Raw genomic sequence first — 14,782 nt, forward strand, 5'->3', positions numbered from 1 at the left:
TTTCTGAAATTCTTTACATCAAGGCTATTCTATGTTTATAGTCGCCAAACTTTGTTTGCATATTACAAACATTTCTATTTTAGAAGACTTTCATTAAAGTAGCACACATTTTAATCTTAACAATGCGGACACAGTTGAGTCAATTCACTGTTCAACAAAAACAACTTGAGTGTGCTGTTGCCGCATATTGTTTTTTTTTTCGGAAATGGCGTTTTTGGTTTGTTTCTAGTACGTCATGATCGATTTTGATGAGCAGTTCAAATTTTCATATATTATCTATTATAAAAATAGCCTTCTGGCTGGCTTGAAAATTAAGCAAAATAAAATAAAAATACGTAAGTGATAATTTTTGGTGTACATTTGAGCGTTGAGTTGAATGGTGTAATTAGATTTTGTATACAAGGTTTCCGAAGGGGCTCCCCTTCAGAATCACTCGCTACAATTGTAGACAAGACGGGAAATGTCACCCACTAACTCTGTGCTTAAGACCAAAGGCAGCGTGCTGTGATTCTGTTGTGATATGGAGTGTACGGTTCAGTTGTGTTAGCGTCGGGACTTCCCGATCGTATGCGAACGAGAGTTTATGTGTTTGCAGTTGAGACCGTGTTGATCAGATTATAAGTACTGTAGCGTTTACTAAATCTTCGGGGCGTTTTTGTCTTTACGAAATCTTGGGCGTAGTTGTGCGATTGCTCTTTCGCCTTTGTGTATCATCGCGAAGGGCTTGAGCGCTTGTATGTAAACGCGTTTGATCGCGTGTGCCAGCATGTTTGTAACTTTGTGTGTATGAAATTGAATTTATAACAGTGTGGTCATTCGTATATTCGCGTGTGTTCTTGAATGATCGCGCGGACCATGAATCTGATACTTAATTTTCAGTGTACTGTTTAAAGGAAAGTGAGTCCCCTCATATCACTAGAGTTCCCTGTCATGTCGCCATGAAACGTGTTGTCTAGTTGATTTTTGAAATACCATCAGTACACGCGACATCCAATCAGCCTAGGAAAGAGTACAGGACCGCGTTCTCAAGCTATGATCTTTCAAAGTCCAAAATACTGAAATAAATGTTTAAAAACAGTTTCAGTATTCTTGACTTTGAAAGAGCATAACCTGGAAAGTCAACATTGTATACAAAATCTAGATACGCTATTCAACTCAACACTCAAATGTACACTAAAATAGTAAGCCTATGCCACCTTTTTGATTTTGCAAAGTTTTCGATCCCACTGGTAATTATAATTGATAATACAAAAAATTGAAATGCTCATAAAAATTGATCCTGGTGTACTAGAGACAAACTAAAACCGTAGTTTTTCAACATTTCCCTTGCACGTTCCGAAAAAAACAATAAGCGATCACAGCACAATCCACTTGTTTTTTGTTTGTCGAACAGTGTTATCCGCCGTTCCTTTTGATCGTTGTTCGTTTAGCTTTTTTGAAGTTCTTTTTTCATAATTCTACCTTAAATAATATCCTATCAGAAATGATGTGTTTGGATTCGGACAGAGTTAATTGAATTTTGAAATGCATTCGCCAAGAAGTATTTTGTTTGAGTACACCCTTTGGGTGCATTATTAAGTTGGGTTTAACGTCTTCAATCCATGTAAGGCTCGTGCGTAGAAAATTCTCAAGGTAAGGGTTTTGTTTTTTTAATATTTCTAATAAAAGAAAGGTATAAAAACTCAAACTTTAAAGTATTTTTCCGAGGCCTGCAGGGCCAAATCTTGTGTACCAATCTACTCCGCCCAATAGTTTGGGTCAGTCTTCCCAAATGAACGTCGAACACCATGTTCGCTCTAGTTCTGTGCTCATCTTAAACTCACATTTCGTGTGCAAACTCGAACGCGCTAATGCGTATCAAAACACGTGCACATGCTCGTCTGTACAACCGAACCCCATGCATGTACGCGGTGTTCGTACACACAACTTCTTGACACTAGTTTTCTCTTTCTCTCACACATAATCACTAGCGTTAACTCAATCTGTGTGTCCCTTACTTGTGCACGCACACGGTGTACGTACACAGTTATTAAACCTAAGTTTGCACATCGTTCGCTTGGGTTCGGTGTTCGAGGCAAACCTGTGTACAAAGGCAAAGCATGTTTGAGATTGAACGCGTGCACAAAATTTTATACACAGGTGCAAACTTGTCGATGTTCTTGGGAAGACTGGTGTGGGTAGATGTATGTTCTCGAGAAGAAATCTTCAACAGACATCGCTAGCTGCTGACTCGTGGTAGTGCTCTATTGGTTTGTAGTAGTTCAACCTACCGACCAAACCTAAGCCTCTTGTAATTCGAAATCCTCATCCATATGGGGCAACTGTTAGGCACTACTTCAGTAGGTATTGTTCTTTTGTGGTAATTGTTCATGTTTTTCCATTGTTGCATTTTCTTGCTTACTGTCCAACCTTTGCGGTATATCTGACCTGGTCAAGTCTGCTGCAGATATTGAGATACAAACCAATCCGGAGGTGTCGATCTCTTTACAGCGTTCTCAGCGTTTCTTATCCTTTCTGGCGCTACTCGTTCCTATTTATCTGCTAGCTGGTGCTGAGAGTTCCTCGGCGGCGGTATTTCTCCCGATACCGATGCCCATTTTCGCGAGTCAGCTGCCAGCCACACCGACGGAGAGATCATCGACGATGAACTTTCTCCAGACAACGATATCCCTCTTTTCTCCGTTTTCATGTATTTCCTCCTTAGCTCCCGTTGCTAGTCCTCTGGCCGACCTTTTCTGTGTAACTGGTCTACTCACAATCAGATCATGAAGTCATCTGCTGTTTTTGATTTTTTTTCCGATGCAGCTGATTTTTTTTTACTTCTTTGTACACAAAATGACAAAAAAAAATTATAAAATTAATAAAATATAAATCGATGAAATCGGGAGAGTTCAAAGGGTTTTTTTATGTTGCATGAAAGGCCAAAATTTTTGGTTCTAGCAGCTCAGGTCCATACTTTCAATCTTTATAAAAAAAACTCATATACAGTACAAATCTCAGGGCGTCATGGCCGGATACTATAGTGAAAGGGGGAAACTCGCTCACGTCCAGATTTGAACCGTGCACTCAAAACTGCACGATTAATATGCAGAAATATGTGAGCAGTTACACGATTATACAAACGAATTTATACACGCGACGCACACCCTTGAGGTCGATGACGGCGCCGGTAGTTGAGTGGTAAGCGTGACCGCCTTCGGAAAGGAAGTAAAGCCATTGGTCCCCGATACATGAGTTGGTGGATCGATATCTAGTCCAGACTTCTCTGGCGTCGGTAAAGAAGATGTGAAATCCAACTTCTATACTTAATAACAAATATCTCCTCCACCCGTGATACTTGTGGAGTGCACAGTAGTATATACGGCCTCTAGCAAAAGTAATTATCGGACTAACATTCCTTCCCTTTCGTTCCGCGATCTACGTTCGGACCTGGCCGGCGCCGGTATTGATCAATAAAAACACTAGGATTACGAGGAGTTGCACATTGAAAGATGTTTCGCTATTCATAAGCATAATTATCTACTGATTCCCTGTGCAACTTCAGCTAGTCCCGATCGATACAGAGTAGCAGCCAGGGGTGGTCGCACTGGCTCAAGCTCAAGTGACGCACACCCTTGAGGTCAAAACGGTTTACATACAATTGCTCGAGCTCTGCTCGATAATACCACTCTGGTCACAAATGCGAGCATGCAGTTTCCATCACCGATTCGTAAACCTACTCCCGCAATCTCGCTAACATAAAAACGTTCCAGTGACTAAGTGGACGTTTTAGCATCTACGCATTTATAAACGTCTTAAAGGCGAATATATAAACTTGAATCGATCACTTCCGAAAGCTTCTCGCAATCTAGGTTGAACCATACTTAAACAAAATTACACTCAGACAAAAGCAAACAAAATTACTATTGGCAACAAATTCCAGAACGACATTTACCAGAAATTTTGGTGACATGGGGGGCAGACTTTTTTCTAACTTCTGAACCGTACATTGAAAATTAAACATCAGACTCGAAGTCCGTGCGCACATTCAAGAAATCTCTTGAATACGCGTTTATACAAGCGAAGTTTCATATAAGCTAGTACACGCGACATACGAATGCTCACGAGTTCAAACACGTTAACATACAAACGTTCAAACCCGTTGCCATCATACACGCACATACATGCTACCCGAGCAAATGCTCATGGGCTCAAACACCATACAACCCGTTCAAAAGACCAAAACTATAGTCCATACCTGATTTCACAACCATCAAAACACCATTAAATGGGCCCAATAGCCCATGAATACATCAAAATATGGCTTTTATATGGGATCAACCATAAACGCGAACATACAAACGCTCGTTTCCACGCAATTATGCAGTTTTCACGCCACCACATCTGAACCGTACACTCAATATCACAATCAGAATCGTAGCCCGCTGCAATTGGGCTTAAGCAGTGTTTTGCTGGGTGACATATCCCTTCTCGTTTGCAATTGTAATGAACGATTTTGACGGGGCCCTTCCGAGGACTAAACTTTACAACTCCAGTTGGGTCCGAAAAAAATGATATTTTGAATCGAATCAAGTCAAGATTCTATATCATCCTGGTCCTGTTGTGCTGTATCGACGAGCAGACTGTTTGAGCTGGATTATTTCTTGGTTCAAGTTTTAATTGGAGTGATCGTACAATATATAAATTAAGATCTTGCGAAATCAATTTTTTGGATTATAAATGTTTTAGATTATAAATCTTGTTTTGGATTATAATACGAGTGAACAGATTTATACTAACATTTTCCATTATACTTAAATTCGTACATTTTATTTTATAGTAGGAAAACATCATCAAAGGTATTTTTATTTCGAAATCAGATCTGACGGTTAGTATTTTCCGTTTGTGAATTATTGTTCAAAGCGCGTAATCAGACATTTTCGTTCAAAAGCAAACCAACAATGCCGGCTAACAATGAAAAAACTGGTGCTTGCAATCGTTATTTACCATTATGATGGGTCATAAAATCAAAATTCAGCTTTAGGTTCACAACCAGCGACAATCAAATATCAGAGTACACATGTTTCGTAGTGCGTTGCTTCAGTTCGACGAATAATGGAAAGAGCACTAATTAATCATATCAGATTTATGTTTTATTATTGATTTAAAACACAGTAATTTCGTGGATCGCAGACCTACGATTTTTATGTTTTTCCGCTGTTCTATAGAAAGGTCCTAGTATGTATCAAAATCAAAACTACCCCAGTGTCGATATGTGTGACAATAAACAATGTTAACTGCTTACGCGAAAAAATAAATCGAAGGAATAATAATCCTCACTGACTAAGGGCGGGTATAGCTTAGTTGCTAAATTGTTTGTCTTATTCGCAGCTCACCTGGGTTCGATTCCTACCCCGCACATAGGTTTAGAGATTTTTCTAAAAAGATTTTTCTAAACCCTAAGGTTGAAACCTCTATAATCGAACTAAAAAAAATCGTCACTGACGACCACGTTCCATAACTACACAGTAAAAATATTTAGATTTAAGCGACGGTTGTAAGGATACGTGACTGGAATCGAAAATTTGATTGGAAATTTAGTTAATGTCGTCAATCTGTTCCGCTCAATATTTTATACAGTTTTGCTTCTAGTAGCAATGTTTTTTTTGTTAAATTTCTGGATAAAGCTTCAGCATTAAATGCAAAATAATATTCCAACCAGGGGGTCGGACACAGTGTTGTTGGCAAATCAATTGCCTCCATTCCATTAAAAAAATTACTTTAGAAATTTTTTTAAAGTAATCCTCTATAATCTAAACAAAAAGAAAAACAATCCAACCAATCCAATCCAATGAAATTTTATTGTTAGTCGTTACATTTCGTTTAAAATGTCTGTATTGGAAAAAAGTTCGATATCACAAAATATTGACCTGGTGAACATCGTTTAATCATCTCGATATCCCAATATAAAACTGGTTTCTAGCGTCCGTGTTCTAATTCCATCAAGCTTTTTCAATTCAAAAGTTGATGTGATATCTGATGCTGAGAAAGTGTACCAATGATCCGACAATCATACTCCATAACAAACAATGAAGAAAATGATGAAAGAGCAGTGAGTATAGGGCCAAGTTCTCATGGAAGTACTTAACTGATAAAAAACTGAACAGAATATTCTATAGCCTAGTTTTTAATTATTGATGTGACTAACTAAGGACTATTTTAAATAGGCAAGGGAACTACTTCATTTTTGAGCTGAATGATAATGGATAATATTTCGTATTTTAGAAAAGATGGGTTGGTGACCTTAATGGCACTATAAAGAAAAATTTGCTGCCAGTAATACCCGGCCCTGAACAGATAATCATTTACTCAATAAAATCCCTCTTTTAATAACAGAGTCATATCGACATATGCTGAATTATTGATAAAATCACATTAGTAAACTGTGCAGTGCAGTATTTGTTTCGCTTTATTTTGATATTGCACGAGTGGAATATATAAGTGGTTCGTTTTGGGTGTACTGTTTTATACAACAATTGTGTACAAATTAGCTTCAACAAATTAACTAAACTGTAATTTTTACATTTCTTATAAAAGAAATGTATAGAATTCGCTCAAACTTTCAAGATTTTTTCCGAGGCCCGGAGGGCCGAGTCTTATATACCAATCGACTCAGCTCGACGATTTGGGACAATGTCTGTGTGTGTGTGTGTGTGTGTGTGTCTGTGTGTGTGTGTGTGTGTATGTAACGGACAAATTCTCATTCGTGTTTCTCAGCAATGGCTGAACCGATCTTATCCAAACCAATTTTAAATGAAAGAACTAAAAAACAGTATGAACGCTATTAATTTGTTTTTGATTCTGATGTTTAGTTTCCAAGATATGAATGTTTGAATGCGTAAAAATGGCGTTTTTTGCAGTTTTTTTCAATTATCTGCCGAAACTGACATGACAGAATTACAATTTATATGTTTTTAGACATCTTTAACGAATACCTTTCGAACAAGCTATAGATTGTTGAAATCGGACTATTATCAAAAGAGATATTAAACATTAAATACGGACGAAAGATTTTTATCATTTCCCATTGCCAGAAATATGACCAAAAACATATAATCTATTATTAACGCCAAAACGGCTTATTTTAGGTCAATTGTATCTTCGGATAATTTAATGGAGGTAATATGCCCTTTCTTTTGGTATTGTGCTGTTGCTGATTAATCCCCCTATGAGTGAGATATTTTCACAAATTTTCTTGGAAGTGATTATATCTAAATGATGCCTTCAGCAAATTTGTAGCTCTTACTTTTGCGAATAACTTTACTGAAGACTTCAAATATCTATTTTGAATACTTTAAAAGTTATGGGTTGTTGTTTGTTGCTTACTCTTTGTAGGCTATTTATTGTTCAATATAGTAATAATCCATTGAAATAAGCCAAACATTATTTCGATAAAACGAATTTTTTATTTCATTTTTCTATCTACAACCGCTAGAAATAATCACCGAACACTTCCAAGTTGTCTGGAAGGAACTTGATAACTTATCAGTGTAAAAATGTTCATTTGTGCGAACCTTCTGACTGCAATTTTTCTAACTTATAACCATCGGATCGATCTGAAACATATCGAAAAAAGAAAAGCGAAATAAATAACCCCAAGTAACGGCATAGCCAAGAGAAGGTTTTGGAGTTTAACACCATACAACCCCCCTCCCCCACCACACCCAAAAAAAAATATTGGATTGAAGTTGAAAATTTATTGATGCAGACTGATTTAATTCAATAATACAATAACAATTATCTGATCCGTAGATTGATAACCTGTTGTTGTAAACATCATGAGGACTTTTGATAAATTGTCGGAATGGGGTCCTGATATGTAACTGATAACTGATTTATTGGTCTTGATTTCACAGTTGTCTAATAGCATCAATATCAAATTCCTGCCTGAAAACATTCCAATAGAAAATTCCAGAGTTCTGTAATCAATAATAATCCTCAGATTTCTTTTCAAATTGAGCTCGCTTTTGTAGAGATGTACTGTAATAAGGGTCTTTATTTAATAGAAAGCGAAGTTAAAATTGATTTAATGTCTATGAAACATAGAACTGCTCACCAAAACATTGCATAACTTTCAACATTTGCTAAAAATGTTCTTGCCTTTCTCATTCACTCTAAAATTCGTCAATCTAATCCCGACCCGGAGGGCCGAGTGTCATATGCCAATCGACTCAGTTCGTCGAGATCGGAAAATGTCTGTGTGTATGTATATGTCTGTATGCGTGTATGTGTATATGTGGAAAAAAATTGACCTCTGTTTCTCAGAGATGGCTAGACCGATTTGCACAAAGTTAGTCTCAAATGAAAGGTACAACCTTCCCATCGGCTGCTATTAAATTTTCTATTGATTGGACTTCCGGTTCCGGAGTTACGAGTTGAAGAGTGCAATCACACAGCAAATTCCCATATAAACTGAAATGAAAATTTTTCAAAATCAAATTTGTATTTTGGATGCCAAATGACTTTAAAATGCATGAAACATTAAAATGCATGACAAAAATTGACTTTTTTGGACTTTGGATGATACCGGCCCGGAGAGAATATGCAGTGAGGGGTTGCTACTTAAAATTAAAACTAGTTTAAAATTTGTTAACAAGTTGAAAATTTTCGGCAGGACCCGGATCTCCCGGATCTTTCTCCATAATCCGCCGCTGGTTTCAAGCGATGTTTCAGTATCACATAGTATCTCAAGATCGTAGCTGTCGATCCGTTGTATGTATGTGCAAATCGTACTGAACATGTAATATTCATTTCCACCATTGTATTGAACATAACCAGCCATGGAATCGTAGTCTGGACAAATTAGACAAGCACAATTGCACCACTAGGTGGATTAAAACAGGTTTTTATTTTGGGAATGCGTCGAGTTGAGACGAAAACGTAATATGATTACTAACGAGGATAACACTTTCCGAATGTAGAGAGAAATTTATGAAAAATGACGATTTCCATTCGACTCTAGCAGGTCCTGATCGATTTTGATGGGCATTTGATTTTTGTTGTATGACCAATTATATGTATAGGTCAAATGTTCAAAAACAGTAATTTAAGGTCAAGATAGCATCATTTTGAAACCGCCAATTTCGGAAGTTTAGTATCTTCAATGAGTTTTACAAACGTTAAACAGCGCATCATTTGATAAAATAATTTTGACGATATATCGTCCAAGAAGTATTTATGGTGAATTTTCTCGGGTTAATATTCATGACAAGTCTCAACAAATTCGCTAAAGACACGAACTCTGTTACTATTTTCTGAAAAATTAATTCTGCATAATTTTATAACTTCAAAAATTACGGTTTCGGAATTATGCCGTTTGGACAGTAAGATCGATTTTCACCAAACCCCCACCAAACCGAATTTCTGGCTACACCGCTGACTTCCAGTAAGTAAAAACAAAGTCGTTCTACACTCGTTCACAAGAAACGTCTTCGAATGCTGAATATCTATTATAATACATTAAAACCCCGATTTTATCAGCCAAATATGAACATCTGTTTGATGGGCTCTAGCAGACGAACAAGACTGAATTCGAGTAAATCCTTTCTTGAGCACGTTTTCCTTATCATGGAGATGGAAATATGTAAAGTAAAAAGTTCATCATAATCAGAAATAGTTATCAGACTACATCAAGGGACGAGAAGAATATTTTAACAGCTTCAGTTTATTATAAAGAAAAAAATTTCCCGATTTAGTCAATGTACCCATTTTGTCAGCCTAAAATACACCATGAGACTGATAAAAATGGGTCTTTATTGCATGTATTATTCACTGTGTTTCACATTAATAGGTATATTTCACTTTTGGGGATTTTTTTATTGCATCGAACTACAACAATTTTTAGGTAATTTTCAAGGGGTTCTTCCAAAATTTGGCGAACCTATTCCAATTCGTATACCAATTAATCGGTATACTTAAGGGTTTATATGTTGCAGATAGAGAAAATACTGATTTTTTTTTTCCTACACAATATTACGAAAGCAATTTTTCTTAATAAGTTTGTGAAAATTATAAACTATTTGAAATTTTTAAATAGTTTTATTTTTTATTTAACCGTGATTTTTTAATAAATAGTGACCATCGCTTCACAACGTAGTCTATTTCTCATGGCTTGCGGTGAGCACGATCTCTCGAATTGCTGAACTGAAAATTATGGAATAGAAATTAATTTTTAGTATTCTTTACAGATTTAACTAGCCGCGCAGATAGCTCTGAATTAGACCCGCTGGTGCCCTAAGACGATTTCGCTAGATTTTCAGAGCACTGTGCACCCAGTGTATTAACGCAAGTGACGGAAGGTTATCGAAAAGTTTCGCGAAAATGAAAATTTCAGTAATGATGATGATTTTCCCAAACGGTTCGTTTTCGAGAGGTTTTTATTTGTTCTTTGGCATTAGGATTAGCGATAATAATTCAAATCAAGGATACTACTGGGAAGTTACCTTTAGAAAAAGTCGATGTCGAAGTAAAATTTGGAACTATGCACGCATGCACTTCAGAGATAGCGTGATATCAGGAGCTGCGATTTCATTAAATTTTCTTAGTTCTCAGTCGCGTTGGAAATTTGAGTAAAGTATAAACTTCAAATCGATTAAAAAAAATCGATTTTTTTGGCTCAGTACAATATATAAATTTAGTTTTCCCACCACAATTTAGATATTTAGATATTTTATGGGCCTTTTTTTCGCTTTCCCATTGATTTGGTTTGAGATTTCTAGCACTGATGTTGTCCTATGCTGATTTGAGCGTTTCTTTGAGTCCTGCCACTATCCCATGTAATATGTGTTATCAAAAACATCGCGAAGCATCACGTTCTAAATGTTCTCAAACGATATAATATCCGAAGAGAGTGATAAGAGTTATAAGAAATGTCTCATCACACTGTTAGGTGGATTAAAAGCGTTTTCAAAATATCAATTCATTCATTCCCTTATTAATTCACATTGGCTAACCCTAATAATCGTGTTTATTGGGCCCGCAAGAGCCATCATCCGATATCCTACGTTTTCACCATTCATGCCACAACGTTCCTTTCATCTGCATTCCGTCTTCCTTCCTCATTACTGAATAACATCACTCGCGCTTGCTCCCTTCCTCCCAGTCAATGAACAACAACCGACGCTGGCGAGTGAAACGAAACCCATAAGAAGGAATCGAAGAAAAAAAAAACTTCGAAATATTCCTTTCCTCCCATAGGCTCGCCGCCGCCGGTCGTTCTTGAAGCAGCACACTACCAAAGCCGCCTTGGAGATCGAAGTTCGTTAACCTTATTTCCGGTTCAATTATTTTTTTTCTCTCGCTTGTACGCTCTCATTCAAAAGGTAACCCCCTCGCCCCCTCCCCACAGCAAATTTCCGTGCAGATCGACTGCATATATCTTTTTTCAATTTTTTCGACCAAGCCCGCTGCTCGTGCTTGGTTAGTAGCAGGAAGCCTTGGTTTATCCTGATCCTTCTCGGGAACCGAATGACCCTCGTTTCCCTGATTAAGTATTTCCGGTTCGGTTGCCGATTTTGGCCAATGTATCAACAACAGTTCAGTAATTGCAACAGATGAGCAACATTATGCTCGTTCGCTTTGTCCGTTCCTTTTATGAACATATACCATCGTACTCATACACCAATCAAACTGATAACGATAGCCAACTAATCTTGACCCGTTTGCTTCTTTCCCCTCTTTCTTGCAGTAGCAGCACAATATGCATCCGGAAATGTTCCTGACTCAACGCGACAAAGGCACCATGCGCCGCTTTACGGAAGACTGGTTACAGAAGAACACTTACCTGCCGTACATCGTGATATACATCAGGTTAGTATCTCTCTACATACCTCCTCTGGTAACAGTTGGAAGACAGATATGTGAGCTGATCATAAATTTATCAACAAAAAAACCCTTTTTCAGCGTACGATTAGTCCCACATCATCGACAGACATTCGGGCGATGCAAGCCCGAATACCATCGCATTTTCGAGATCCAGCGACGGCACCACTGCGGAAGCTGAGCGTGGATCTAATCAAAACCTACAAACACATCAATGAGGTAAGTCGTGGCGTGGTGAACAGGTTGCGGGCAATGATGAAACGTCCCGATTCGTTAGCTGCTGGGGACAGTTTAAGTATTATATCTGATTAGTATAATAGGATGTTCCGTTTTCATAAATTGTTTCCAGATCCTTTTCTTCCGAGTATGCAGACCTTAATGTTTTTAGAGTAAAATTTAGAGCCAGAAGCGAGCGTTGTATGCATGATTTTGAGAAGGCATTTTCACTGTGCAGAGTATAGCTTCTGGCAGTTAATGAGTGTACTTTCAATATACAGAGTGTTTGCTGCCAAATCTGAACCATTAAAGAGCTATTGAAGTAATTGAAGTCAATCATAGCAGAAATTCAAGCTTGTCTAAGAATACCTTCAAATCGCAAAGTATACTTTGTTTCTTTACTATTCTGGGGCCATTAGAAATCCGATTAAATTTCCTACTAAATATTTTGAATCCTCATATCCTCCAATTAATGGAATTAACTCCAGCTCAAAAAATAAGCTACATATCATTATCTCCGCAGAACATCCCATCCAATTGCATAGCCTCTTCAAAACTGCGGTGACTTTTAAACACTCCTTGGATCTTTGGTGACATATAAGGGAACACAGTATTTTAATCGAGATTTTATTCGAGAATCGATCGAAATTGAAAAGAAACCACCATGAAGATCTCTCAACCGATCGTCAATGAACGCAACAGTATAAGCTTCTACAGACCATCGTTCGAAACGGCGTCCTGACGGCCATGGAACGCTGTCATTTCGAAACGCGCGCCTGAGGTAGAAACCTTTTCATGGCATTATGCACCTTCCCTGAATGCTTCGCGTTGCACTGCGTACAAGTCTCAAGAACGTATTTTACAGGTTGATCTGTAGAAGCATCGCAGGCTAATCATGTGTTATCAAACAAACACAGAAAAAGGAAAAACGAAAAAATTTTGGTCAAAATTGTTAGACACATTTTAGTCTTTTTTTTTCTCAATTTTGGCTGAAATACCGCAATATTGGATCGACCATTTTGAGTTTCGAAAAACTGGCTTCAGATTCGTATTCAGCGATGTCCAAAACCCATAATTCCATGTAATTGTTACAAATTTTTTACATTCTACCAAGATCGAAAGTGTTCTCAAAACTTTAAACTCGTTTATCTGAAAACATGAGTTTTAAGAATTGTACCCAGAATCTCATTTGAAAACGGTTCAATTTACGGACCCCATCTTTTGACCTGTTGAAAGAAAACCAATCTTTTTCATTAAAGGAATGACCTAAAAAATCTACAAATTGTTTGTATTCTTTATTTTTAGTGAAAGCTTAAAATGGTAAATAGGGCTAAAAAATCGATTACGTCAAATTTGAAGTTTGTCATCCCTTCTTAGGCGATTCCTCCAATAAATTTCGTTTACTTTAGGGTCTTATTACTAGTTTTGTGTTTCAGATCGATCCTGAGGCAGCAGGCTGTACGCGGTTTTGGAATTCCACGCATACCTAACCTTAGACAGAATGTCACCTCGGGCGCCATTTTGTTTTTCTTTCGTCTTGAAAAAATTTGTAAATGAAGACGAAAATATTAGCTTTTGGAATCCTAAAATTGTTTCCTTCTATGTTTTTTCATTGGCCCACAAATTTTGCTTACTTTTTGGTCATGTGAATGACTTCCCTTAAGAGCAAAACCGGCTTAAGTACCATTAAGAGTAGAAATGGGATAAAAAACCTTATCGCAAAAATGGGTTATAAAGATACCACTTTTACCCTGACAGGAGAAATATTCCATTTTTGTCCGAAGAATGATTTCAGAAATTATTCAGTACAAATCAGTGAAAACTATTATAAAATGGGTGTCATTTGAAAGAGGGTGGTCAGTAGACATCGGAAATTGATGACTAACGCCAATTTGAAATCCATGATGGCGATTTTCGATTATCAAAAAACATAGACAACCATCATCAATATGGGTGTCATTCTAAAGGGCCTGGTCAGTAGACATCGGAAATTGATGAATATTTTCATTTCAAAATCCAAGATGACGACTTCCGATTACTAGAAATTTGAGAGAACCATCATCAATATGGGTGTCATTTGAAAGGGAGTGGTCAGTAGACATAGGAAATTCATGATTAACTCCATTTTGAAATCCAAGATGGTGACTTCCGGTTATCACTAAACAGCGAAAATTATCATCAATATTAATGCCATTGGAAAGAGGGTAATCCGTAGATATCGGAAATTGATGATTAACGCCATTTTGAAATCCAAGCTGGCGACTTCCGGTGACCAGAAAATAGAGATAACTATCAACAATATGGGTGTTATTTTAAACGGGGTGATCAGTAGACCTCACTAATTGATGATTAATGCCATATTATATTATATGTAGAAATTACGGTATTGCAATTAGTGTGATTGGATTCCTATGAAGCGGTGCTGCCAGGAGAAGCATAAGCTAACTTTTGGTATATCTTTGCTATCTTTAAATATTATTGAAAACTGATCAAACCTATCAATTTCACCTCTTTTGGACTAACTTTTCCAAGCAATTGGACTATTATAAAATATCTAGGAGAATTGTATCGAGCACATGAAGGTAAAAATTGCGCAGCAAGATGAACACCTATCTTGATCAAAATAAGTTTTCCGTGTTTGTTGACCCCAACAGTTTTACGGATAAAATGTATTGAAACCCTATATAGGATTAACTCCATTTTGAAA

The 14,782-nt window shown here is 37.2% G+C and overlaps 1 protein-coding gene across 3 annotated transcripts in view; it reads left to right on the top strand.

Moving 5' to 3' along the window:
- LOC131684761 (serine/threonine-protein kinase minibrain) overlaps positions 1–14,782 on the top strand; it is a 262,707-nt gene that overhangs the window by 188,227 nt on the left and 59,698 nt on the right. For all 3 annotated transcript variants that reach the window (XM_058967895.1, XM_058967896.1, XM_058967897.1), the window contains 2 exons: positions 11,726–11,847; positions 11,941–12,078. In XM_058967895.1, the coding sequence (XP_058823878.1) occupies positions 11,726–11,847; positions 11,941–12,078 (260 nt within the window). The remainder of the gene's footprint in view (positions 1–11,725; positions 11,848–11,940; positions 12,079–14,782) is intronic.

The sequence above is a fragment of the Topomyia yanbarensis genome, chromosome 2 (genome assembly GCF_030247195.1).
Source record: "Topomyia yanbarensis strain Yona2022 chromosome 2, ASM3024719v1, whole genome shotgun sequence".
NCBI classification, from domain to species: Eukaryota; Metazoa; Arthropoda; class Insecta; order Diptera; family Culicidae; genus Topomyia; species Topomyia yanbarensis.